This window comes from Haliotis asinina, chromosome 4 (genome assembly GCF_037392515.1).
Source record: "Haliotis asinina isolate JCU_RB_2024 chromosome 4, JCU_Hal_asi_v2, whole genome shotgun sequence".
Classification (NCBI taxonomy): Eukaryota; Metazoa; Mollusca; class Gastropoda; order Lepetellida; family Haliotidae; genus Haliotis; species Haliotis asinina.
This window is the reverse complement of record NC_090283.1, coordinates 81,792,272-81,819,878: the sequence shown is the minus strand read 5'-3', so window position 1 is coordinate 81,819,878 and position 27,607 is coordinate 81,792,272. Positions and strand designations below refer to the sequence as shown.

General features: G+C 44.6%; 1 protein-coding gene across 2 annotated transcripts in view; it reads right to left on the bottom strand.

The window, feature by feature from the left end:
• Window positions 1–26,212, bottom strand: part of LOC137282774 (monocarboxylate transporter 12-like) — a 40,723-nt gene extending 14,511 nt beyond the window's left edge. Inside the window, exons 1-4 of one of the 2 annotated variants that reach the window (XM_067814565.1) lie at window positions 26,135–26,212; window positions 14,490–14,722; window positions 13,942–14,085; window positions 12,844–12,908 (exon numbers count right to left, since the gene is read on the bottom strand). In XM_067814565.1, coding sequence (XP_067670666.1) covers window positions 12,844–12,908; window positions 13,942–14,085; window positions 14,490–14,685 — 405 coding nt within the window. In that variant the 5' untranslated portion in view covers window positions 14,686–14,722; window positions 26,135–26,212. Of the gene's footprint in view, window positions 1–12,843; window positions 12,909–13,941; window positions 14,086–14,489; window positions 14,723–25,812; window positions 25,944–26,134 lie in introns of those variants that run through there. The other variant, XM_067814564.1, reaches the window with a different exon arrangement.
• Between the last annotated feature and the right edge of the window lie 1,395 nt (window positions 26,213–27,607).

Here is a 27,607-nt window from a genome sequence, read left to right as displayed (position 1 = left end):
GCGTGGAGTATGACGAATAACCCCTATGATAAATGCGCTTATGAACGTGTTTGTGGGGAGTTTGAGATTCCAACGAATAAAGACTTTCGCCTTCCTGGTGTTAACCATGGTCTCGGTATAGTTTACGTGTACTTCTACAGGTCCGGAACATATATAGCCGGTTCTGCAGATGGTACATACAACCCAAACCGTCATACCTTTACAGGCCCCACAACGAATGAAAAGATCCATGTCAGCTACATAAAGCAAACCAATCCTGATGCAGCCACAGCCTGGACTAAAATGATCTCAAAAACATCGAAAGAATTCACTCGTGCTGGTACAATACGCTTGAACGACTTGATTCGAACGTACGTGTGGGCGCTGTTGGGTGCGCAGTCGATGACGCGTTCCAACATCCTCGGTAAGGGAACTGCTTACGACGCTCAGAAACAGTTCGTTGCCAACGTTGAGGATGCTATCAATTCTCCAGTTGATCTCCCGCGGGCCATCGACCGTTACCAAAACGTGTTAGAATACGCCAGATCGAAAGTCAATTACGTGTTCGGCGTGGGGCTGTACATGGCTCCGAGTGATATGCAACTGAGAGTGAAAAAAGTGGTGGGTTATAACAACAAAATAGTCATAGCCACGGCGGATCAAAAGTTGGGTATCAACCCCGATATTAACACCCCCTATATCCCACACATCCCACCACGTGAAACGGGTATAGTGGCGCCACCCCCGGAGTCTAAAGTTCAACCAACACCACAGGAGGTGGCCCCCCATATTCAGGCCTCCAATCAGCAGCATATTGATAGTAAAACGGCCCTGGTGGTTGGTGGGGTAGCTTTGGGGCTTATTTGGTTAAAAATTTCTTAGCCGCTACGTACACCAGACCCGCCACGGCGACGATGGCTGCCCACAGGTTTTGACTGAGCCACATGGCAGTTTTAGCCAGAGCGCCCAACAACCACGAGACGATGCTACCCAGGATGCCGGGAAGGGCTTCGGCGGCTTTACCAGCCAGTTTAGCTAGGCCTTCCCCGAGTTTTTTTATCCAGTCTTTAACACCACCGCCGGGGGGTGTGGGAGTTCCCCCCACAGGGGTACCCCCTGTCAGTGACACCACCAAGGTTGATATGATGAAACCCAATGCAGTCAGAATGCTGGCGATGGTGATCCCTTGCTCCCGGAACAATATCCGAATCCTGTCTGCTAACGTGGTGTCTCGGTAGAGGACTTGATTGATGGTTTCCCGCACACGGTTGGTCTGGGATCGAAGCTTTTCTTTGTAGCCGGACGCTGTCTCCAACCAGACCTGCCTTTCCTCTTCCAAATTACGTATTCGTTCCTCGATGGTGGCTTTCATAGACTCGTCCTCAGTTTCACCGAGTTTTTCCTTTTCATAGTTGATGTGGTCGTCTATCTCGCCCACTTTGGCCGTGCTTTTCCAGAGCTGACCACGAATGGTTTGCATCAACAGGTCCAACCGCCGCAGTTCCCGAAAGGTAAGTTCGAAACCCGGGAAGGGCTTGTTCTCGTAGTCGGCCAACACCTTTTTAATATCATAAGCTTGCAGATCTTGACGGACCTTCGGAGGAAGCTTAGGTCGCGCGCCACCGTAATCTATGAAACCTAGTTCATCGCGGATCAAGTCACTCCCATGTCGACTGCCCAGTGTTGATAAAGCAAGCGGTTCTCTCGTGCGTTTATTCACGAGATCGATCTCCGGGTGAGCCTTCAAACGCAGCGTGCCATTGCTATCGAGGGTAAACCTGGAATAGTCCCTTCCCAACGGCTTGAGTTTGGATTTATTTTCAACTGCGTTGTAATAATCGTCGACGGCGCCCTCCATGAGTGCGTCACCTGAGAATGAGGTCTCCTGCTCGGCCCCTGTATCATCCATAGTATCATCCCACATTTCCATCATAGGTATGTCTTCAGCCATTATTTAGTATTAAAAATATATTTCATTTATATATAACAATGTACGGCAGAAAATTAGATCCTTTCAGAAGATTGAGAGAGCCATTAGGGGCCAGAGCCGTGCGCCAGTCGGTGACCATCACCAACAATCCCAGCAAGATAGACCAGAATCAAACTCTGCTGGTTAGATTTCCAAACCTTGGTGAGAATGACCTTATTGTACCAGGCACTGTTCGAGTGGCGTTCAATATCACGTTGACCTCCGACAACGACAAACGCGAGCTAGTGCGGAACGTGGGTCGAGCCATCATCAAGAAAACGACCGTCAAGATCAGCGGTAACGAGGTGCTGAGCATCGACGACAGCGACGTGTTTCACTGCTACGGGGATCTCTGGAAAAGCGAGGGAGAACGAGTCAATGATGTGTACCAGGGCATCAGCAAATCAACCCGGTCGCGCATAGGGTATGCCTTCACGCCAGACCAGCTAGACAAGATATCGGACGGTGAAAAGGCCATCGCTCGAGCATACGGGAATCGATTCTGCGTGCAGCTCGACTTCGAGTTGCTCACGGGACAAGCGCCGTTTTACCAGGCCGCGCTGGGTGATAGGCTCGAATACGAGCTCACGTTTAACGACTATAGCAAAGTAGTGCGTACGCCGAACGGTGATGAGGCCAGTTATGCCATAGACAACATCTCTCTGGAGTTCGACATGGTCACTAGCCCGGAGCTGGCCAGGCAGGTTCGAAGCCAGTACTCTGGGAAGATGGCCATCCTGTACGATCGCGTACTGAGGCATAGATCAGTCGTGCGAGATAAGAGCGACACTGTGTGGAATATCAACCTGAACGTGCCGGCGCGATCGATGAAAGGTATCCTGGTCGTCCCCGTGGAGGATTACGAGCCATTCCGGAGGGACAGCGAGAAGTTTTTCAACCCGGGATTGAAAAGGTGGAAGTGACCATCGAGGGCGTGCCCAACCAGCTGTTCAGTCATGGTATGAGACCACACCAGCAGTGGGATGAGATAAAAAAGCTACCAGTGGGGGATTACATAACAAAGGACCTGGACCTCGGCTCCGTGCAGATCGGTGAATACCAAGTACGCCCTATGGTTGGACATGTGATCCACGGATGATGATAAACTGCACGGTAGCGGGCGCCGTATAGATAACGGCAGCGAAGGGATAACCATCCAGATTACTAAGAAGGCTCAACCCGCTGGTAAGTTGAAATTATATCTGTACGTTATTATGGACGCGCAACTTAATATAGACAATGGGAGATTCGTGCAAGCCATCTACTGACCTCCACCTCCCCACTGACCCACACTGCGCCATAGTGTGCGGGCAGACTGGCTGTGGGAAGACCGTTTTCGTGTTGGATATGTTGGAGGGTTACTACAAGGATGTGTTCGATAACATCGTTATCATGTGCCCTACTCTGAGCATGAATAAAACGTACGCGCGACCTTGGGTGATGACGGACCCGGACGTACACAAAATCGACCCTGGAACACGCCTGCAGGACTGGTTGAAAGCTCTTCACGAGAAATTTAAAGGGGAACCGACGCTGTTCATACTGGACGACTGCAGCGCTAATCGCGAGATAACAAAAAAGAGAGACATGCTATCGTACCTGGCCTTCTCCGGCCGGCATGCAAATCACAGCGTCTGGGTGCTAACGCAGAAGTTCAACTCGGTGTTGAAAGACCTCAGGGAGCAGACGCGATGGGTGGCCTTATTTCACTGCAAGGACAGGGATTCGTTCGAGGAGTGTTTGAGAGAGAACGATGTGATGAGCAAATTAGAACGGGAACGGGTGAAGAAACAGCTCGCTGAAACTAAACACGCTAAGCTCGTGCTCAAGACCGACCAACCAGTAGCATATAGAGTATGCTAAGCAAAGCTAAGCAAAGCTAAGCTAAAGCTAAGCAAATGCTAAGTATAGCTATGATATTTGAAGTGTTTGTCGTGTGCAACTTAACCTTCATTTCTCTGTGTTTTGTCTGCATCGGGTATTATATAGTTAAAACTAAATCTTACTTGTTATATTATAAGATGGAGTGTGAGGAATTGCTCGAACAATTGTCTGGGGTGGATGATGACAAGCGAGAGAAACTGGTGGCGTTGGCTGTTGGCGGCAAAGCCAAACATTACTTTGGAGACTACACTCCGGATAAAATTCACAAAATGTCAGCCGAAGAAATCGATAAGCTGTACACTAGATACGAGTCCCGGCTCGGAGCAGAAATGACAAAGACAATAGGATCGGCTATGACCCAGATATACACCGGTATTGTGTCATAGTTCCTTCCCATTCCACCAGAGCGCCGACTTTACCTGTGGGAAGACCTCGAGAAAGACCCTTTTATCGAACACGCCGTGAGCTCTATCAGCTGCGAGCTGTACCACAAATATGGCATGTTGTTGGCTCCAGTGACGCCGGCGATTATCACGGCAAAGCATTGTCAATTTGAGAGAAAAAATAATAATAATAGTATAGATGGATGCTGCACAGGAGACCCCTCCCGAGGTGAGGGAAGTGACCCCTTCACAGGAACCAGTGGGGGAAGTGACCCCAGTGGGGGTACCCCCCACACCCCCTACAGTAACCAGGCAGAAGAATCCTAAGAGAGTAGCTACCAGTAAAAAACGGTGGTGTAACCAACATAAAATTATCAACCCCCGACTGTTGTTGGCTGTAGGCGCTGCCGTGGTTATAACATGGTTATACGTGGGGGTACCCTCCCACAGTGAGGTGGTACCCCCCAACAGTGAGGTGGTAACCCCCACTGTCGACCCACATATCATGTTATAATTTAAATATTTTTATATCATATACATAATGTCTGAGGGGAAAACGTTCAACGACGCATACCACGCCACAGTGGTCGCCAGTCTAGCCGTAGGGTACGCTCGGTTGACTAAAATGGTGCTTAAACAACCAACTATCAAGCTAGATTTCAACCTGCAGGATATGGGTATGCTCATAATGAACCTTGGTATGGCGATGGCCACAAAAGACATCCTAGTAAAACAAGGGATAATACCTGAAAATATAATGAAATAAATATAGCTATGATGGTCGGTGGGGCGTTAGTGAATGCCCTGGCATTTTCCGGGAGTAATTTCCTCTTCTCGAAACTACGAGATGACCACGCGGCTGAAATACAGGAAGAAAGGAAGCGGCACGATCTCGCTACTGAGAAATTACAAAAGGCACAGGCCGAGTACGCTAAAAAACGCCTCCAGAGGATCGATTTTATTAACGAACAACTCCAGCGTGAAAACCATGCCGTTCAAACATTCAACGATGTCGATGAAGCAATGAAAGAATACTACCTACTAACTGGTAAACGATTGGAACCGCTCAATAAACCCACACTCGCTCAGTACTACACACCATCCAAGGGACAAATGAATCGTGAACTGGGCTTCATAGTGTTGGGTATAGCAGCTACTGCGTTGGTTGCGAAGCAATTAAATTAAATACCCATATAAGTAAACATGAGACCCGCTCCATACCGATGCGAATACATACTTATGGGGAAGACCGAGGCCTGTGGTAGGAAATGCAGGACTAGGTTCTGTTGTTTCCATATGGGAAGTCCTAACTACACGTGTTCTGTGTGTGGTATCGGGGTTAAAGGGCACTACTGTCTATGTAAAGCTCACGGAGCGAACGTAGTCAGACATCAACTCATCTACGAGAATAAAAAGGGCTACATAAAAGAACGTAGGCGACTGCTCAAGATAGACTCCAATTAGACATTGGCTATGTTAGGTGTAAACACTATGACTACTGTACGCGAGCTTAAGCGGGTCGCAAAACAGAGAGGTGTGATCGGGTATTCTCGAATGCGGAAGTCAGCATTGTTGAGATTACTAGGTTTAGAAGCCCCTACGGTAACACAATTAAAAGCTCAAGCGAAACAGCTTGGATACACGGGTTATTAAAAACTGGGGAGAGCCGGGTTAGTCGAATTGTTATCACATACCCCCGTAGCACGTCCCACTGTAAAACAACTGAAAGCCGAGGCACACGATTTGGGTTTAGGCGGGTATTCCCGTATGAGGAAACCACAACTTTTAGAATTATTACGACAGAATAGAGCTATTGACCTACAGTTTGTGCGCACTGAGCGCGCTGTAGGCAACTATTTGAGAGGTTGGCACATGCACATTGATAGAAACATAGACATTACAGATATCAAGCCTCTGATAGCTGATAAGGTCAACCAGGAACTAAATAACCTAGGAAGTATCAAGTTTCAGATCACAGTGAAAATGTCGCTCGATAAGCAGGTTGGGGACCTCACTGAGTATGTTCAGCCTTACTTCCGAGGTAAACAAGAGGTCGTCACACATACAGAGACCATTGACACATCAATCGATACCAGTTTTCAGCAGATACGAGAATACCTAGAACGCTACACACACTTGGGGTCCGGGTGGGCTGTAGATAAAATCGATAATGTCTATCTAGATATAGCTAACTACGTGCCGTTCAGAGGCGGGTCATACCTAGCCTTGCCCCCCTACTATAGGAACAAACATGCCATAGTAAACGTTAAGAATAGAGGAAACGATTGCCTGAGGTTAGCTATCAGGTCAGCCTTATTTCCAGCTGACACTCATTCAGATAGGCTTTCTAGCTATCCCCAAGACGATGGGCTCAACTGGGATGGTATAGATGAACCCACCCCCATATCCCAGATCACTAAAGTAGAAAAACAGAATAATCTGGCTATAAATATCTTTGGGCACGAAGGTAACACAACAATAGTACACAGGGTCAGCGGGGTGAAGGATCGCCAAGTTATCAATATATTCATGATCCAGCGAGGTGACAAGTATCACTACACATGGATAAAACACTTTAGCAGCCTGTTGTATGACCAATCGGCACACAGAGGAAAGACCCACTTCTGTGAACGATGCCTACATGGCTTCACACGAGCTGATTTATTAGAATCCCACCGGGAGGATTGTCAAGGTGTGGGGCAGACGGCCATACGAGTCGACATGCCTAAGGAAGGTGATAATATCCTAAAATTCGGTAACCACAAGAACCAAATGTCTGTGCCTTATATCATATACGCCGACTTCGAAGCCTTGGTTTCCCCCACACAAGAGCATAAAGCCTGTGGGTTTGGATACATTGTCGTCCGTTGTGACGGGGAAACGAAAGCTCCGGTAGTGTATAGGGGTCCTGACGCGGCTGAAAGGTTTCTAAAGTGTTTGCAGTAGGAAGAAAAAATTATTAGGAATGCATTGTATAGAATCGCTCCCATGCGTATGACCCGAGTCGACAGGCTAGCTCACGCTAGTAGCACTAACTGTCACGTGTGTGACTCACCACTTAACGGTGATTCGGCGAGAGATCACTGCCACATAACTGGTAAGTATAGAGGCGCCGCTCACAGCGCGTGCAAACTCAAGCTTAAAATCAACCCTAAGACAATAAACATCCCCGTTGTCTTTCACAACTTGAGAGGGTACGACTCACACTTGATCATGCAGGCCATCGCGAAAATCGATGGTAATATAACGTGCATCCCCAACAACATGGAGAGATACATCTCCTTCAGCTTAAAAGGACTTAGGTTCATTGACTCGTTTCAGTTCCTCCTGTCGTCACTCGACAGTCTGGTCAAGACCAACAATACCTTCCCTATCACCGATCGATACACAGACGCCGAGACTAGACCCCTGCTTATGAGGAAGGGTGTGTACCCCTATGAGTACATGGATAGTTGGGTCAAGTTCACCGAGACCAGACTACCCCCTATTGACTGCTTTTATAGCAAGCTGAATGAGGCGTCCGTCTCACGAGATGATTACTCGCACGCGACTAACGTATGGAATAAACTGGGTTGTAAGAACCTGGGTGATTATCACGACCTGTACTTGAGGACAGATGTACTGCTGTTAGCCGACGTGTTTGAGACGTTTAGGCGGACGTGTTTCAAGCAGTATAAACTCGACCCCGCATGGTATTACACCAGCCCAGGTCTGTCGTGGGACGCCTTGCTTAAAAAGACCGGAGTTAATTTGGAATTGCTCACAGATTACAACATGCACCTATTCATTGAGAAAGGCTTGCGAGGTGGGATTTCCATGGCATCCAAACGATACGCGAAAGCAAATAATCAATACGTGAAAGGTTACGATCCTAACAAGCCAACCAATCACATTCTCTACCTCGACGCAAACAACCTGTACGGCTGGGCCATGAGCCAGTATCTACCTACAGGGGGATTCGAATGGGTACCCCACGTTGATGTTATGGGGGTTGCACCAGATTCGAACAAAGGGTATATCCTCGAGGTTGACTTAGAGTATACCAAGGAATTACACACATCACACAACAGCTACCCCCTGGCCCCCGAACGTATGAGGGTTAACCCAGACTGGATGTCTGAGTACCAACATAACTTGTTAGGTGGGCGTGTGACAGACGTTAAAAAACTCGTTCCTAACTTAATGAATAAGACCAAGTACATCGTTCACTATCGCAACCTACAGCTGTACCTGTCGTTGGGTATGAGGCTGACCAAAATACACAGGGTGCTCATGTTTGACCAGAGCCCATGGATGGAGCCCTACATCAGAATGAACACAGACCTACGAAAAACAGCCACCAGTGATTTTGAGAAAAATCTCTACAAGCTCATGAACAACTCGGTGTTTGGTAAGACTATGGAGAACCTGAGGAAACGCGTGACCGTGAAGCTGGTTCGGTCGAGTGAGGAAGACAAGCTCAGGAGATTGATAGTCAGTCCGGCATTCAACCGTAGTAAGATATTCACAGACAACCTGGTTGCCCTACACATGAAGGAAAGCCACATAAAATTCAACCGGCCTGTTTACGTGGGGATGAGCATCCTCGATTTATCCAAACACCTGATGTACGACTTTTACTACAACGAGCTCAAGAAACAGTACGGCGACAGGTGTGAAGTGCTGTACACTGACACGGATTCCCTGCTGTTATAAATTCGAACCGAGGACGTGTACGAGGACATGAAAAAACACCTCGATTTATACGACACCAGCGACTACCCTAAGACCCATGCCATACACAGTACGGTAAATAAAAAGGTCCTAGGTAAGATGAAGGACGAGTGTGCTGGCACGCCCATAGCCGAGTACATAGGTTTGAGACCTAAGATGTACTCCATACTGAAAGCCGACAATAGTGAGATCCGGAAGGCTAAGGGGGTTAAGAAGTATGTGGTGAAACAACACATCAAACACGCCAGATTCAAGGAAGCCCTGTTCAAGACCCGTACCTTTAGGCATAAAATGAACACACTTAGAAGTGATGGACATAAGATATACGGACTGACTATAAACAAGACGTCCCTGTCGCCTATGGACACGAAACGTTGGATAGCTATTGATGGGATAAACACATACGCGTATGGACATGAAAAAATTTGAGGCTATTTACTACAGCCCGCGTGGGTACTGGAAAGGAGCTAGCGCAGTAGATAAGCTAGCTAAAATAGCGCGAGTACCCCCGGAGGAAGCCAAAGCGTGGCTTGAAAAACAAGCCCTGTGGCAGATCTATTTGCCGGCACCACGCTACGTGCCTAGAAGGAGGTTCGGTATTAACATACCTAATAGCGTTCACCAGGCAGACCTACTGTTCCTACCCCATGACAAGAGGTACAAGTATGCCTTAACCGTAGTGGACGTAGCCAGTCGTTACAAGGAAGCCGAACCCTTGACCACAAAAGATTCGGCCCAGGTAGCCAGAGGATTCGAACGCATATACAAACGCAGCCCGCTGACGTGGCCAACAGAGCTGCAAGTTGACCCCGGACGGGAGTTCATGGGTGCCGAGTCACAACTGCTAGCCAAACACGATACAAAGGTCAGGCGTGGCACGGCCAGAGCCCATCGCAGCCAAGCCATAGTTGAGAGATTTAATAGGACTTTGGCTGAGCGCTTGTTCGGTCATCAGTATGCTAGGGAGATGGCCACCCCTGGAAAACGATCGACTGAATGGGTCACGAGGTTACCCAAGGTGGTGTCGGCAATCAACCATGAAGTCACCCGTCTCACCGGTAAGAAACCGGCAGACGCTATCAAACTAAAATCAATAGTTGCAGAGTCGGCCGCTCCATTGCGTGGGAAGGAGAAACAGATACCAGATAGGGCCCTAGTGAGGTATCTATACCAGCCGGGGGAACACGAGGGTGATAGCCGTAAGCGGGCCACCGATCCTATATGGTCAGTCAAAACTTACAACATAGATAAAGTGGATATGAAAGCCGACGAACCTAACTTATACTACTTGAGGGATGGGCCGGGTAGGGGGTTTGTAAGAGAAGAATTATTGATTGTACCGTACGGCACAGTGTTACCTCCTACCAACACACTGTAGTAGGGGTAATAGTAGCAAGAGCTAAGGGCCCAACCAACGCCTTAGTTAGTAAATAAGGCGTTGTAGAGACTTTTTTTTGAAAGTGGTCCAGAACCCCCATTCCCTATACTACTGCTAGTTAGAGATAATGGTCTGTAGTTTGACGGATCTGTATGATCCCTGCCAGGCTTTGGTATTGGGAATACAATGGCATTATGCCATGAAGGGGGAAATTAAATATGCACAGATCATTATTTGAAATGAAATCATGAAGTATTTTACCTTTAGTATTAGTGGTTCTACTGCCCCATAGTGGGTTGTGACCGTTTAGGTCACCCATAATAACACATGGCTTCGGGAGTTGGTCATAGAGTGATTGAAGATCAATCTGTTGTAGTGTTGAAGAAGGCGGAATATACAGAGAGCACAGTGTAAATGCTACTCCCAGAGTTAGTCGCACAGCAACAGCCTGGAGATCAGTTTTAACAGGGCTGTGAATAACATCCCCGTCGTATAAGGACAGTGGCCCTATCACCTGGAGGGGAATAATAATGATATGCTTCAAACTGACGTAAACTAAAATTACCTGTCTGTTTCATATATGTCTCTTGTAGACAGAACGCTGATGGTGCTAAATCCTGGATTAACAACTGTATTTCAGAAAGATTTGTTCGTAGTCCTCTACAGTTCCACTGCATGATATGCTGAGATGGACCTATCTTTTAAGTGGATTAATAGGGGATCTACCCCGTACCTTTTTCGAGGGCGACAAGCTATGTGCCTTTGAATGGACATTTTCAGACACGTCCATGTCCTCAAGCGATCCGTATCTGTTAAATACTAGTAATCTGGTCTTATCATCTGACCCCTTTGGGGCTCTGCCACTTTGGATTTAGAAAGAATCTTGTTTCGGTTTGGTTTTGGTTTTAACAGTTGGTTGAACGCTTCCGTTTGACTGAGTCAATTGAGATGTTTGAGAAGAGGTAGCACAAGCAGGAGATGGTTCTGATTGGGTTTGGGGCGTGTCAGGAAGTGGTGCCACAGTTTGTGTAGATATTACAGGCAGTAACATCGTAGGAGACTCGGTTTTAAGGCAAGTCTAGTTCGTTTGACAGCTTGCAGATGTGTGCCCTAGAATGGACATTCTACTTAAGAGTACTCTCACTATCTTCTGATGTATGTCTTCTCACCACAGTGAGCACGTACAACGAACAATGTACAGGTACTAACACCATGGCCAAATTTCTGGTATTTAAAACACCTCAGAGGATTTGGAATGTAGGTGCCAACAGTCATGTTACAATATCCTGCCTTTATTGATTTGGGAGCATTAGGAGAGGAAAATGAGAACAGGTAAATGTTTGTCTGAACGGTTTCATGGTTTTTGCGTGTTGTAAAACGCTTGACGTAAGTGACTCCTTGGTCTTTCATTTCCGAAACAATATCAAGTACAGATATGTCAGCGAACAATCGATCTCTGTCTCTAACAACTCCTTTGCTGGTGTTCAGTGTTCTGTGAGGAGAGACTGATACCGGAATGCCGACGAACGTTTCAGTAGACATCAGATTAGTTGCTTGTTGCCGTTTTGCTGCACTCAATGGGCAGTGACCCTGAACGCAAAAGTCTAATGTTTTTCACATAACCAGCTATGCCTTGTATACCTTTTTGCACTGCAAAGGGATTCAGCTTCAGTCGTGTGTTATCTTCAGTCTCCATTACTGAAAACCGTGGCCAGTAGTCAATTGATTTTGGCTGTCTGTGGTCATCATGATCAGGATCAGTGTCGAGAGGACGTTTTGTTTTCTTTAGGGGAGTTTCGTATGCCGTGGTAAGTGTTTAGAGATTCATCATCCGTGCTCCTAACCCACCACGGAGTATCATGAAGTCAATGCTAAACACAAGTGGGTCTCAAACTTGCAGCACCAAGGATTTTCGGATGATATACTCCAGCAGAAAACACCAAAAGATTAATTCTTCCACCAGATTGGCCAGCCTTCTGGGTATAAGACTAGGCAAAGATCATATAAACAAAATTCATGTCAAATTATCTTCTATGAACCAAGACAAAACTTTAACAATTCCAAATCAAGTTTTGTGCAATTACATAAAATCCATGCACAGAGCTTGGCATGACCAGCCGATTGGTTGAACCGGGCCCATTCAACAACCCCTCTAGGTTAAGTCAGGGCTAAAGTGGTGTGTTGAGCAATAGGAACACTGGTCCTGGTCCTATGCTCTCAACCACCAGGATCCCTTCTTCCACCGACACAGGGCCGCAACCCACAGCAAACGGGTTGGTGAACCAAATATGCCTCGGGTCCACGGCTCTTGGCGTGGTCGTTCAGGGGTGCCATGTGCCATATGAGAGCTCCACATTCCAACTATTTTAAAATATCACGAATTTACCAGGCGTGTCACTTGACAGAGTTGTGTCCCTTGGTCACAATTTGTTCTGGTGTCGAATCGAGGTTACCTACAATTATGTATATGGATTTTACAACACCAGGTAAAAATGCTTTCCTCCCACATCGCTAAAACACCTATCCTATTCACTCACCTGATCTTCGAAGCAGAAGCCTAGAATGACGATAGAGCCTGTGTAGACCAAGCCCTCCCCCAAACCTGGAATGCAAACCATATGATTCAGAGACACCGGACCGCCAATGACGTTTTGAAAAGCAGGCACAGTTTCGTTATATCGAAATATTCGTTACATGTCTTGTCAAGTCATTCGATGTTTAGGTCATTGTTTTATTCAGAGGCCAGTGTACAAGGATTGACTTTGGATATGGATGAACATCTCATATGAATAGCTCTTCTGCCTCTTTCTTTGATTACTAAAATATGTGGATCCCCTGCCATTCAGTCGAAGGTCTGACTTGTCATTCCAAAACAAAAGGTCATCCAAAACAGAATTATCTTTTGTCATTTTGAGATAACATTATGGTCAAATTGTCGTCGCATTGTCGTCATACTGTGGTCACATTGTCGTCATACTGTGGTCACATTGTCGTCATACTGTGGTCACATTGTCGTTAACATAACATGACAATGACCATACATAAATCAAGTGTTTCCACTTCTACACCAACGGGGACTGTACAATGAATGAACGTTTTAGAAATATAAAGATGTTGACTTTCATGCCCCGTGGACTCGAACAGACTGACTCAAAACAAACAGCACAACAGCAAATGTTTATGTCTTCCTAAAACACCTGACAAAAACAGTCCACTTCAATAAATGTATGTATGTATGTATGTGTATGTGCGTGCGTGCGTGCGTGTGTATGTGTGTGTATGTGTAAACCGAGACAATGTTTCAGTCAGTGTTTCTGATCAGACAGATAGACAATTATGCACATTGCAAAGTATAAAGAAATCACACAGTAACCAGTAACAACCAGGTGTTTAGGAGTTACATCCAGTCACGTCATCTAATCATGTGATACTCCTGAAGTGAAATGGCAGCCGCCTCACTATTGTTTATCAGCGCGGCAGACTTCGGATCAGAAGATCCATGGTTCAGATCCTAGCATTTTATGGCCGCATCATTAACAATCAGTCAGTAGTATTGATTTCAAGTTTTCATAAAGATCTGCATCTAAATTAAACGTGATTACTGCCAAGCGCTCAGCTGTTATCCTCGCCCTTACCTACAAGAATAGCGTATGTCAGGAAGAGCCATCTCATGTCAGTGACGAACACACTACAAGCAAACCCCACCAGCTGCAGGACGCCGCCCAGCATGACACAAGTTCGACAGCTGAACATGTTGATCACCAAGCTGGCAACGGGACCTGGAACGTAAACAACACAAATAACATGTCTTGGAAATTTTCCATATTCACTTTAGATTAAATGTGCAGGTTTCAGTACCACATTGTTCTGTGAAGCACTGTACTGGACAATAACCGGAATCCGTGTAACAGGGGTTTGTTAACCAATGTTGGGTAACTTTTTGATTTACGTGTAGAGGCTTAATGTAGACCGGCTATCAGGGTTTAACCATAAGTGAAACAAACAGCAGGATGTAATGGATAACTGTACAATGAAACTAAGTATGTTTGCAAACTACTAAAAAAAACTTTGATGGTATTACAGCATCAGCACAGACTCAAAACAAACAGAACAATTCTGATTCACACCCTATCATTTACATAGCTGGCGCTTAGTTTGAAAAAACAAACAAAAAGCTGCAAACCCGTGAGAGCGAACATGCTGGCCAGCAGCGACCCAAGCCACGCCGTGACGGTCGGATCCTCCTGGTAGTAGTCCAGCAGCGCCACGTGGACGACACCCGCACAGTAGGACACTGTGGAACCCAGGAGCAAGGCGAAGAATGACGCCATCATCACCACCCACTTCCACCATGGCGGGCTGTGTGCAATGGTTGCCATGACAACCTAGTAATGACCTCGTCAGGAGTCTGAAATACTGTGTGAAAAATAAACGATATATGTTTAAGAAAACGTGTGTCTCTTCTTGTTAGTTGCAAATGGCACCTTCTAAGTCAACTGAACAAGATATCTGACTGTATCATACATTATATTTGGCGTCCGTGCGTCGTATTTGACCTCTGAACATTTACCATAAACTGTTTTGACACCTCTACTACAGTAGTGATTGTAGTGGCCCATATGAAGCATCCTGCAAGCGCGACATCATGTTTGAAATGTGTACAGCACGAGCTGCGTTGTCCGTCAAAAGCTTGGACATGCTGAAACAGAGCTGGCATTTGCTAAGTTGAAGTCCTTCTTTTCTGTGTGTGGATCGTACTTTCGTTACTGAGATCTATAAGATTAAATTAATAAAATTAAATTAAACGGACCCGTAAAGGTCCGGGATGGAATAGACCTTCAGCAAACCATACTTGCCCTAAAAGGCGACTAGCGGAATCGGGTGTTTAGATTCGCTGACTTGGTTGACGCATATCATCGGTTCCCAATTACGCAGATCATGCTGTTGGTCACTGGATTGTCTGGTGCAGACTCGATTATTTAGAAACCGCCGCTATATAGCCAGAATATAGCCTAGTGTGGCATAAAACTAAGCTCACTCACTCTGGATAAAACGGCACTGTACATAATCCTATTTAGAGTTAAAACACAAGCCGTGGAAAATGCGCTATCACGTAATACAGGTTGAAAAAAAGCTGTTAGTTTCACTGAAACGAAAACAGAACAAACATCGTGTCTAGGTAATACTATCACAGATACCTGCCTTGTCTTGCAGAGGTCTCTCAGGTAACAATTAATAGTTAATATGATAATTTCTAAAACGTATAACAGACTGGCGTCCGCATATCTCGACTACTTCATTAAAGAATAGAATTACTATAGATCCATGGGCTTGGCATTCACTATAGCCCTGAAGGTAGGGTAATGCACTGGTCGACTTGTCTCCAGGGCCAGACATACATGTTATATAAATGTGTACAAATGTGACACCTGTTGTTATGTATGTGATGACATGCCTCAAAACAAGTCAGCTACAAATGCCCCTCTTTGTAAAACCACTCGACGTCAGAATAATATCTGTGGAGATATTTAAATAACATACAGCAGACATCAGTGTTTAGGGTCACAGCAGCAGGCATCGTTCTTGTTTTTTAATGATCAGTTTGTAGAACTGACATCAATACGTTGCCATCTGACTTCGCCGTTCACTGACATCTACTGACATCCTGTGTTGGCGTAATACACGTTGTCTCAGGTATACTCTTGCCCTACCTTGGATTAATGTATTGTGTCTTGGGCAATAGCGGCACATCGAACTATCGTTGAATCTCCGATAGCTGGTAATCGACAACGACCTGCATGTGTGACTGTCGATAGCTAGTAAATGACTTCCGCTGATAAATGCTCTGCGTGTAATACAGGAAGTACCAGATATACGTACAGACTTGCAATAGACTATCGCTACAGCAAAAGTATGTCGTAATAGACTATCGCTACAGCAATAGTATGTCGTAATAGACTATCGCTACAGCAATAGTATGTTGTAATAGACTATCTCTACAGCAATAGTATGTCACAATAGACTATCGCTACAGCAATAGTATGTCGTAATAGACTATCGCTACAGCAATAGTATGTTGTAATAGACTATCTCTACAGCAATAGTATGTCACAATAGACTATTGCTACAGCAATAGTATGTCACAATAGACTATTGCTACAGCAATAGTATGTTGTAATAGACTATCTCTACAGCAATAGTATGTCACAATAGACTATTGCTACAGCAACAGTATGTCGCAATAGACTATTGCTACAGCAATAGTATGTCGTAATAGACTATCGCTACAGCAATAGTATGTCACAATAGACTATTGCTACAGCAATAGTATGTCGTAATAGACTATCGCTACAGCAATAGTATATATGTCGTAATAGACTATCGCTACAGCAATAGTATGTCACAATAGACTATCGCTACAGCAATAGTATGTCGTAATAGACTATCGCTACAGCAATAGTATGTCACAATAGACTATTGGTACGACAATAGTATGTCGCAATAGACTATTGCTACAGCAATAGTATGTCACAATAGACTATCGCAACAGCAATAGTATGTCACAATAGACTATCGCTACAGCAATAGTATGTTGCAGTAGACTATCGCTACAGCAATAGTATGTCGTAATAGACTATTGCTACAGCAATAGTATGTCGTTCACAATAGACTATCGGTACAGCAATAGTATGTCGCAATAGACTATCGCTACAGCAATAGTATGTCGCAATAGACTATTGCTACAGCAATAGTATGTCACAATACACTATTGCTACAGCAATAGTATGTCGCAATAGACTATTGCTACAGCAATAGTATGTCACAATAGAGTATCTCTAGATCAATAGTATCTCGTAATAGACAATCTCTAGAGCAATAGTATGTCGTAATAGAAGATCGCTACAGCAATAGTATGCTGTAATAAGCTATCGCTACTGCAATAGTATGTTGTAATAGACTATCTCTAGAGCAATAGTATGTCGCAATAGACTATCGCTATCGCAGTGGTATGTCGTAATAGGCTATCGCTACTGCAATAGTATGTCGTAATAGACTATTCCTACAGCAATAGTATGTCACAATAGACTATTGCTACAGCAATAGTATGTCACAATAGACTATCGCTACAGCAATAGTATGTCACAATAGACTATCGCTACAGCAATAGTATGTCACAATAGAGTATGTCGTAATAGAATATCGCTACAGCAATAGTATGTTGTAATAAGTTATCGCTACTGTAATAGTATGTTGTAATAGACTATCTCTAGAGCTATAGTGTGTTGCAATAGACTATCGCTACAGCAATAGTATGTCGTAATAGACTATCGCTACAGCAATAGTATGTCGCAATAGACTATCGCTACAGCAATAGTATGTCACAATAGAATATCGCTACAGCAATAGTATGTCATAATGGACTGTCGCTACAGCAATAGTATGTCGTAATAGACTATCACTACAGCAATAGTATGTCACAATAGACTATTGCTACAGCAATAATATGTCACAATAGAGTATCTCTAGATCAATAGCATCTAGTAATAGACAGTCTCTAGAGCAACAGTATGTCGTAATAGAATATCGCTACAGCAATAGTATGTCACAATAGACTATTGCTACAGCAATAGTATGTCACAATAGACTATCGCTGCAGCAATAGTATGTCACAATAGAGTATCTCTAGATCCATAGCATCTCGTAATAGACATTCTCTAGAGCAACAGTATGTCGTAATAGACTATCGCTATAGCAATAGTATGTCACAATAGACTATCGCTACAGCAATAGTATGTCACAATAGACTATCGCTACAGGAATAGTATGTCATAATAGACTATCGCTACAGCAATAGTATGTCGTAATAGACTATCGCTACAGCAATAGCATGTCGTAATAGACTATCGCTACAGCAATAGTATGTCGTAATATACTATCGCTACAGCAATAGTATGTCGTAATAGACAATCTCTAGAGCAACAGTGTGTCGTAATAGAATATCGCTACCGCAATAGTATGTCACGATAGACTATCGCTACAACAATAGTATGTTAGTAATAATAAGCTATCGCTACCGCAATAGTATGTTGTAATAGGCTATCGCTACAGCAATAGTATGTCCTAATAGACTATGTCTAGAGCAATAGTATGTCGCAATAGACTATCGCTATCGCAGTGGTATGTCGTAATAGACTATCGCTGCAGCAGTAGCATGTCGCAATAGACTATTGCTACGACAATAGTATGTCGCAATAGACTATCGCGTCCACGATAGTATGTCGCAATTGACCGTAGCTATCAACACTTTTTCTACTCATGAAACAGAGCATCCATGTGATCTGAAGTAATAAATATGAGAGATATATTAGTTACCAGGGTCAAAGTCAATCATCTTCCACTTGTATGTTTTAACTGGATCATATTGAAACCCATTCGGATATTAAGAACCTTCCCTATGTTCTCCATGCGCAATGGTCGCACGTTGTTGAACTCGAGAATAAAGACCCTTTGTTGAGGGTGAGGATGACAATGAAACGTTTGCTTTTATATAATCTTCTCTTGGGTAAGCTCTTGACACTGTGTCGGGAGAGAAAACTAATCATCATCAGCTCATTACACACTTGCCTAATTCATATTTGGAAACACTTCTTACTATATTTTGTTGACATTTGACAACCGAAAAGTTCTCCATTCATGTCAACATCATCTCTATATTAATCCATCAAACTGCCACCTCAACTGGACATATCTTTAACTACCTGGGCGTGTGCAGCCATGAAGCGCACGGTCAGTAATCGATAATGCAATATGTCCACTGCTAATCTAGTATCCGGATTTGAAACATAATATCAAAAGTTATACACGGGACCTTATAAACACAAAAATGTTGGTCCCACAGGTATGGAAAAACAAACTGCATAAAGTGAAAACCAAAATATGTTATACCTACTGGGGCTGTCATCCGTAAAGAGCCACGTCATAAAAGATCTGTAATAACCCGTGCTTGCCGGAAGTGGCAGCTAGCGGGATCGGTGGTCAGACTCACTGACACATCATCGTACGCAAGTTGCATACATGGATGCTGATAATGTCAGCCACATCATTATCAACACAAGACTCGATTAATTACAATTAACAGCCATGTATGGCTGGAATAGGGCAACGTTAAGCAACAACTACGTACGTATGAGGACTGTCAGTCAAGACGTGGTGAGGACAAACGGCGATGTCGTACTGGCCACAGTCGGTGTACACCATTCCTCGATAATCTCCAAGGTATGCGTTCAGATAAATGTCCACTACATCCTGTATCTCCGGCTCGGTCAGATAGTTTCATTAGCTCCCGTGGTGGGCAGTCTATTCAGCCAGAATTCTACGCTGGGAAGTTGGGCTTACTAATCACAAGGTTTCGCCTCTATCTTCTATCCGATTAAACTTGGCAGCACAAATTTTGCAGAGGTACTCTGAAAGTTTTGGAAGGAGATCTTGCATACATATTTTAACGGTTTTAGACCTGTCAGTTTCTCTGTATGACGTTCATCCTAAATCGCATATCAAGCAAACCTTCGCGACTGTGGCCGCTATCTGTGTCGACATTCGCAAGGTCGGATGTAACGACGTATTTGTCTGGCTAATGTGAGAATGCGGAGTCAACAGAGAGAGTGCTTGAAAGGCATTTAGAAGTTGGACGAACATGAATGCATGACACTTTTTATGGATAACAACTTCTTTCCTATAATCTTCACGACTTCGTAATTATATTGTTATCTTTGTATTGTCTCTCTTTTTGCATTGCCTAACATGTTTTTTTCCATATATTGAGAGCTAATTCCTGCCCCTTCATCGGGTGAATGCTGAGGCACTGCATAGAGTGAATATATATACGTAGAATTAGCTCTGAGGAGCATACATAAAGAAGTCATGAGGAGCATACATAAATAAGTCGTGAGGAGCATACATAAAGAAGTTGAAGTCAGCAAAGGGAGGTAATAAAATTACCGATGCGTACTTGCCTCCGTGGAACTTGTGGAGATGTATCGGAATGCACACGAGGAAGGTTTACACCGACTGCTTAAAGGAGCAAGGGATAACGTTGATTATTCAAAAAAGCCAAACAGAAGTGAACGTGTTGCAAAACGACAAAGAGACGTTGTGCCGATTTTAAAGAGGTTCGATCTTTTTGATGACATGAAAGTGTCATCCCAACTGAGCACCCGCTCCAAGAACCACTCTCCAAAGAAGAAAGGCCGGGAGCTTTCTCCAATATCACACCCTAAATGAAAGCTCAAAATATAATCCAATGGAACTGTAGAGGAATGAAGAATAATTTGAGTGACTTACAGCTTTTAGTTCAAGATATGAAACCGTCAGCTTTATGCTTGCAGGAGACGTATCTCAAGTCAACTGATACATTTGACTTGAGACAGTATACATCATACCATTGTTTTTCCCCTTCAGGTCGTAAGGTGACTGCAGTATCTTCAATTATTGTACGGCAGGGTTTAATCCATAGCCCTGTCCCACTTAATACCCCTCTTCAAGCTGTTGCTGTTAGGCTGACTTTGCATGTTGTCTTCACTTTATGTCCTCTCTACATTCCACCCTCATCCTGTTTTGAGCAATCAGATCTTCAAGAGTTATGTGACCAACTCCCTAAACCTTGTGTTATCACCGTTGACGTGAAAGGCCACAATCCACTTTGGGGTGATACAGTTATAAACACGAAAGGAAATGTCCTTGAGGATTTCATCTCGAATAATGAATTTATGTATATTCGATGATAATTCTCCTGACGGTCTGTGAGTGAGTGAGTTTCACGCCACACTCCGCAATATTCCAGCTGTATGGGACGGTCTGTGAGTGAGTGAGTTTAGTTTCACTCCACACTCCGCAATATTCCAGCTGTATGGGACGGTCTGTGAGTGAGTGAGTTTAGTTTCACGCCACACTCCGCAATATTCCAGCTGTATGGGATGGTCTGTGAGTGAGTGAGTTTAGTTTCACTCCACTCTCCGCAATATTCCAGCTGTATGGGACGGTCTGTGAGTGAGTGAGTTTAGTTTCACTCCACGCTCCGCAATATTCCAGCTGTATGGGATGGTCTGTGAGTGAGTGAGTTTAGTTTCACTCCACATTCCGCAATATTCCAGCTGTATGGGATGGTCTGTGAGTGAGTGAGTTTAGTTTCACTCCACGCTCCGCAATATTCCAGCTGTATGGGATGGTCTGTGAGTGAGTGAGTGAGTTTAGTTTCCCGCCACATTCCGCAATATTCCAGCTGTATGGGATGGTCTGTGAGTGAGTGAGTTTAGTTTCACTCCACACTCCGCAACATTCCAGCTGTATGGGACGGTCTGTGAGTGAGTGAGTTTAGTTTCACGCCAATCTCCGCAATATTCCAGCTATATGGGACGGTTTGTGAGTGAGTGAGTTTAGTTTCACTCCACACTCCGCAATATTCCAGCTGTATGGGACGGTCTGTAAGTGAGTGAGTTTAGTTTCACGCCACACTCCGCAATATTCCAGCTGTATGGGATGGTCTGTGAGTGAGTGAGTTTAGTTTCACTCCACTCTCCGCAATATTCCAGCTGTATGGGACGGTCTGTGAGTGAGTGAGTTTAGTTTCACTCCACACTCCGCAATATTCCAGCTGTATGGGACGGTTTGTGAGTGAGTGAGTTTAGTTTCACGCCACTCTCCGCAATATTCCAGCTGTATGGGACGGTCTGTGAGTGAGTGAGTTTAGTTTCACTCCACACTCCGCAATATTCCAGCTGTGTGGGACGGTCTGTGAGTGAGTGAGTTTAGTTTCACGCCACTCTCCGCAATATTCCAGCTGTATGGGACGGTCTGTGAGTGAGTGAGTATAGTTTCACGCAACACTGCACAATATTCCAGCTATATGGCGACGGTTTGTGAGTGAGTGAGTTTAGTTTCACGCTCTCTCCGCAACATTCCAGCTGTATGGCGACGACCTGTGAGTGAGTGAGTTTAGTTTCACGCCACACTGCGCAATATTTCAGCTGTATGGGACGGTTTGTGAGTGAGTGAGTTTAGTTTCACGCCACTCTCCGCAATATTCCAGCTGTATGGGACGGTCTGTGAGTGAGTGAGTTTAGTTTCACTCCACACTCCGCAATATTCCAGCTGTGTGGGACGGTCTGTGAGTGAGTGAGTTTAGTTTCACGCCACTCTCCGCAATATTCCAGCTGTATGGGACGGTCTGTGAGTGAGTGAGTATAGTTTCACGCAACACTGCACAATATTCCAGCTATATGGCGACGGTTTGTGAGTGAGTGAGTTTAGTTTCACGCTCTCTCCGCAACATTCCAGCTGTATGGCGACGACCTGTGAGTGAGTGAGTTTAGTTTCATGCCACACTGCGCAATATTTCAGCTATATGGCGACGGTCTGTAAAAAATCCAGGCTTGACCTGAGGTGTACTTGCATCCTGTGTGTTGTGATGCATTGTATCATAGCTGTACGTGTATCCCACCTTGTGTATTGTGTCACAGGTGTACTTGTATCTTACCTGATGTGATGTATTGTGTCACAGGTGTACTTGTATCCTACCTGGTGTGATGCATTGTGTCACAGGTGTACTTGTGCCCTACCTGGTGTGATGCATTGTGTCACAGGTGTACTTGTATCCTACCTGGTGTGATGCATTGTGTCACAGGTGTACTTACATCCTACCTGATGTGATGCATTGTGTCACAGGTGTACTTGTGTCCTACCTGGTGTGATGCATTGTGTCACAGGTGTACTTGTATCCTACCTGATGTGATGCATTGTGTCACAGGTGTACTTGTATCCTACCTGGTGTGATGCATTGTGTCACAGGTGTACTTGTATCCTACCTGGTGTGATGCATTGTGTCACAGGTGTAATTGTATCCTACCTGGTGTGATGCATTGTGTCACAGGTGTACTTGTATCCTACCTGGTGTGATGCATTATGTCACAGGTGTACTTGTATCCTACCTGGTGTGATGCATTGTGTCACAGGTGTACTTGCATCCTACCTGATGTGATGCATTGTGTCACAGGTGTAATTGTATCCTACCTGGTGTGATGCATTGTGTCACAGGTGTACTTGTATCCTACCTGATGTGATGCATTGTGTCACAGGTGTACTTGTATCCTACCTGGTGTGATGCATTGTGTCACAGGTGTAATTGTATCCTACCTGGTGTGATGCATTGTGTCACAGGTGTAATTGTATCCTACCTGGTGTGATACATTGTGTCACAGGTGTACTTGTATCCTACCTGGTGTGATGCATTGTGTCACAGGTGTACTCGCATCCTACCTGATGTGATGCATTGTGTCACAGGTGTAATTGTATCCTACCTGGTGTGATGCATTGTGTCACAGGTGTACTTGTATCCTACCTGATGTGATGCATTGTGTCACAGGTGTACTTGTATCCTACCTGGTGTGATGCATTGTGTCACAGGTGTAATTGTATCCTACCTGGTGTGATGCATTGTGTCACAGGTGTAATTGTATCCTACCTGGTGTGATGCATTGTGTCACAGGTGTACTTGTATCCTACCTGGTGTGATGCATTGTGTCACAGGTGTACTTGTATCCTACCTGGTGTGATGCATTGTGTCACAGGTGTACTTACATCCTACCTGATGTGATGCATTGTGTCACAGGTGTACTTGTATCCTACCTGATGTGATGCATTGTGTCACAGGTGTAATTGTATATTACCTGATGTGATGCATTGTATCATATGTGTGTGTTCTTGCATCCTGTGTGTTGTGATGCATTGTATCATAGCTGTACGTGTATCCCACCATGTGTATTGTATCACAGGTGTACTTGTGTCTTTCCTGATGTGATGCATTGTCACAGGTGTAATTGTATCCTACCTGGTGTGATGCATTGTGTCACAGGTGTACTTGTGTCCTACCTGGTGTGATGCATTGTGTCACAGGTGTACTTGTATCCTACCTGGTGTGATGCATTGTGTCACAGGTGTACTTACATCCTACCTGATGTGATGCATTGTGTCACAGGTGTACTTGTATCCTACCTGGTGTGATGCATTGTGTCACAGGTGTACTTGTATCCTACCTGGTGTGATGCATTGTGTCACAGGTGTACTTGTATCCTACCTGATGTGATGCATTGTATCATATGTGTGTGTACTTGCATCCTGTGTGTTGTGATGCATTGTATCATAGCTGTACGTGTATCCCACCATGTGTATTGTATCACAGGTGTACTTGTATCTTTCCTGATGTGATGCATTGTCACAGGTGTACTTGTATCCTACCTGGTGTGATGCATTGTGTCACAGGTGTACTTGTGCCCTACCTGGTGTGATGCATTGTGTCACAAGTGTACTTGTATCCTACCTGGTGTGATGCATTGTGTCACACGTGTACTTACATCCTACCTGATGTGATGCATTGTGTCACAGGTGTACTTGTGTCCTACCTGGTGGGATGCATTGTGTCACAGGTGTACTTGTGTCCTACCTGGTGTGATGCATTGTGTCACAGGTGTACTTGTATCCTACCTGGTGTGATGCATTGTGTCACAGGTGTACTTGTATCCTACCTGATGTGATGCATTGTGTCACAGGTGTAATTTATCCTACCTGATGTGATGCATTGTATCATATGTGTGTGTACTTGCATCCTGTGTGTTGTGATGCATTGTATCATAGCTGTACGTGTATCCCACCATGTGTATTGTATCACAGGTGTACTTGTATCCTTCCTGGTGTGATGCATTGTGTCACAGGTGTAATTGTTTCCTATCTGGTATGATGCATTATGTCACGTTTATTCTATGTGGTGTGATGCAGTCTATCACAGGAATAATTGTGTCCTAGCTGGTGTGATGCATTGTATCACTGATGTAAACCCCGTGGAACAGGGTGTTCCTTCCACACCACTGGAGAAATCCGGTGACGTTTCACTAAGGATAGATCACATAGGACAATATTCTCCATCTTGAAGTACACAAGCTGTCTCCTCACTGGACGTTCATTCTGTAGCTGACAATATCAGATGGTTGAGGCGCTGTGCTGTCTACTACAGGAAACTCAATACTTGTACATCATCCAATTTTAAACATGTAGTAATGTGGTCTGAGGTAATACATATTGGGCGAGTATGTGAATATATGTCATCGTATATATCTGTATCACAAAGTGGAAGCCCTTTTCTTTGATGGTATCCATGACCCACAAAATGTTTACTTATTTTCTATTATGGGAATAATAGCGGCATTCATAGATTTGAGGCTGTTGAGGTTACCCAGTGCAATTTGTCTAGCGCTTGTAAGCTTTTGCTGAGTCGTATTAACACCCACCCTTCCCTGATCTTCCCCGAACTTGACCATATCATTTCTACAGACATCAGACGCACGTGTTTATCCTGTTACAGTATGTGTGCAGCATGCTGACAGGTTCAGGCACGTATCGCCTCGATCGGTGCTGACGCCATGACAGAACTCATGGTTGTGAGTAACATAAGAACATACCTTGAACAAGTGTCTGTCTAGTTGCCCTATCCTGAACACCATCTACCAGGTGTCATGTTGGCATGATCCAACACATGTAAAGGAAGACGCCGACACATAAGCCACGTCAAGCTGTACGGTCCCAACTGTGTGGAATCATTCAAGCGTACTAACTAGGCCGTCCTGCGTGGCAAGGTGCAGCGTTCAATGAAAGCATCAGTCATTTGTACAGCGCCGATATCAAGCTCGGCCGCTCAAAGGAGGTTTGGTTTACCCTTGATCACGGGATGTCTATCTCAACACCAAGTCGTATCATCAATCACAACTCCTGAGGATCACTTACCTCCTGCTGTCACTAGACGCACCAAGTTCATGTGGCTTGTACACAGGTGGTGAACTGGAAAACTTTGTCCAAGTTTACTGTATGTTGCTGTACCCGTAAGTAGCTGTTTGCACGTATTCATGTGGCCACCATCTGGTTATTTACCAACGAATTCGTGGGTTCTTTTAACTGCACTGGTACACTAAGAGTCTTTGAAGGGCATTTAGAAGTGAAATACATAAGATGAAGATTTTTATGGATATCAACTTCTTTATTATGAGAACACAACTTTTCAGAGTTAATGCTTACTCCTTCACCACCTATATTCTTAGGTACACTAGGAGTTGTGATAACACTGAAAGAGCCTACACGCAAAGTTGACTCCAAGCTTTTTACACCCGGTCACAGGTGGGCTCGATCCCGACACTTAAAGCTCCCTGGATCAATTGTCTCACAACTGGCCCACCACGCCTCTGTGTATACGATAGTCTGTAACGTAGACAGAAACACTGGTGTGTCTGTGTGTGTCGTTGAGCACGGTGTCCCTTTGATCAATATTTCACATTTAACGTATCAGAATAAATCATGAGCTGTAACTATGCAATGTCATCACGTTTCTAATTGCAGATAATACTCTAACGACGAAATACGTGTATAAAGAAATGAACGTCGATATACTGTTGAGATAATACCGACGTAAGATTCAGTCTCACTAAATCGATCAGAAATAGAGTATCGTCATTGGAGTGAGTCAGACCAAAAACTGTCTTTCATTGGCCGGACAATGTGTTTTTCAAGCTATGTAACTGTGCACAGATGTCAACTCAACATCGACTCCTACACATTATGTATACATTGCACACACAAACGCATCTAAATGGTAATTTCCTCATCCCCTGTTTTGCATCCCGCTCACACATGCAAGCTGAATTTGATGCACCAGTCCATCCGTAAATATGCTTTCAGCAACTGAGAGTTTAGACATCACAAACATGCGGTTTAATTGAGATTATGACCTTTTGATGACACGTGTAATATACATACAGATAATGGGGTTTAACCGATGAATACCTTTCTTTTTGCAATACATCGAAAACATGTATGTTCCGAGGTATTAAAATTACCGTTTATGCTCTCGAGACCAATGTTCCAGGCATGCGACGACAAGGGACCCCAGACGGAGTCAGACATTAGACCCAAGAGGGAACTGAACCCTGACATTCAGACCGTGTCAGACATTAGACCCAAGAGGGAACTGAACCCTGACATTCAGACAGACGGGACGTCCTCTAGCGTACTTACACTTAAAGGAAAGATCTGGAACATTAATAATAAACCTGGAATAGAGCCACCTCACATTCCCTTGGTGGAGGGGTTTCAGCAAACACAAATGATAACTAAACCATATCTGCTTGACAAGAATTCCCCCAACAGTGAGTGTACTTGCCAAAACAACAACACTTAACGCTGGCATCACGATTCCGAGAAATGATG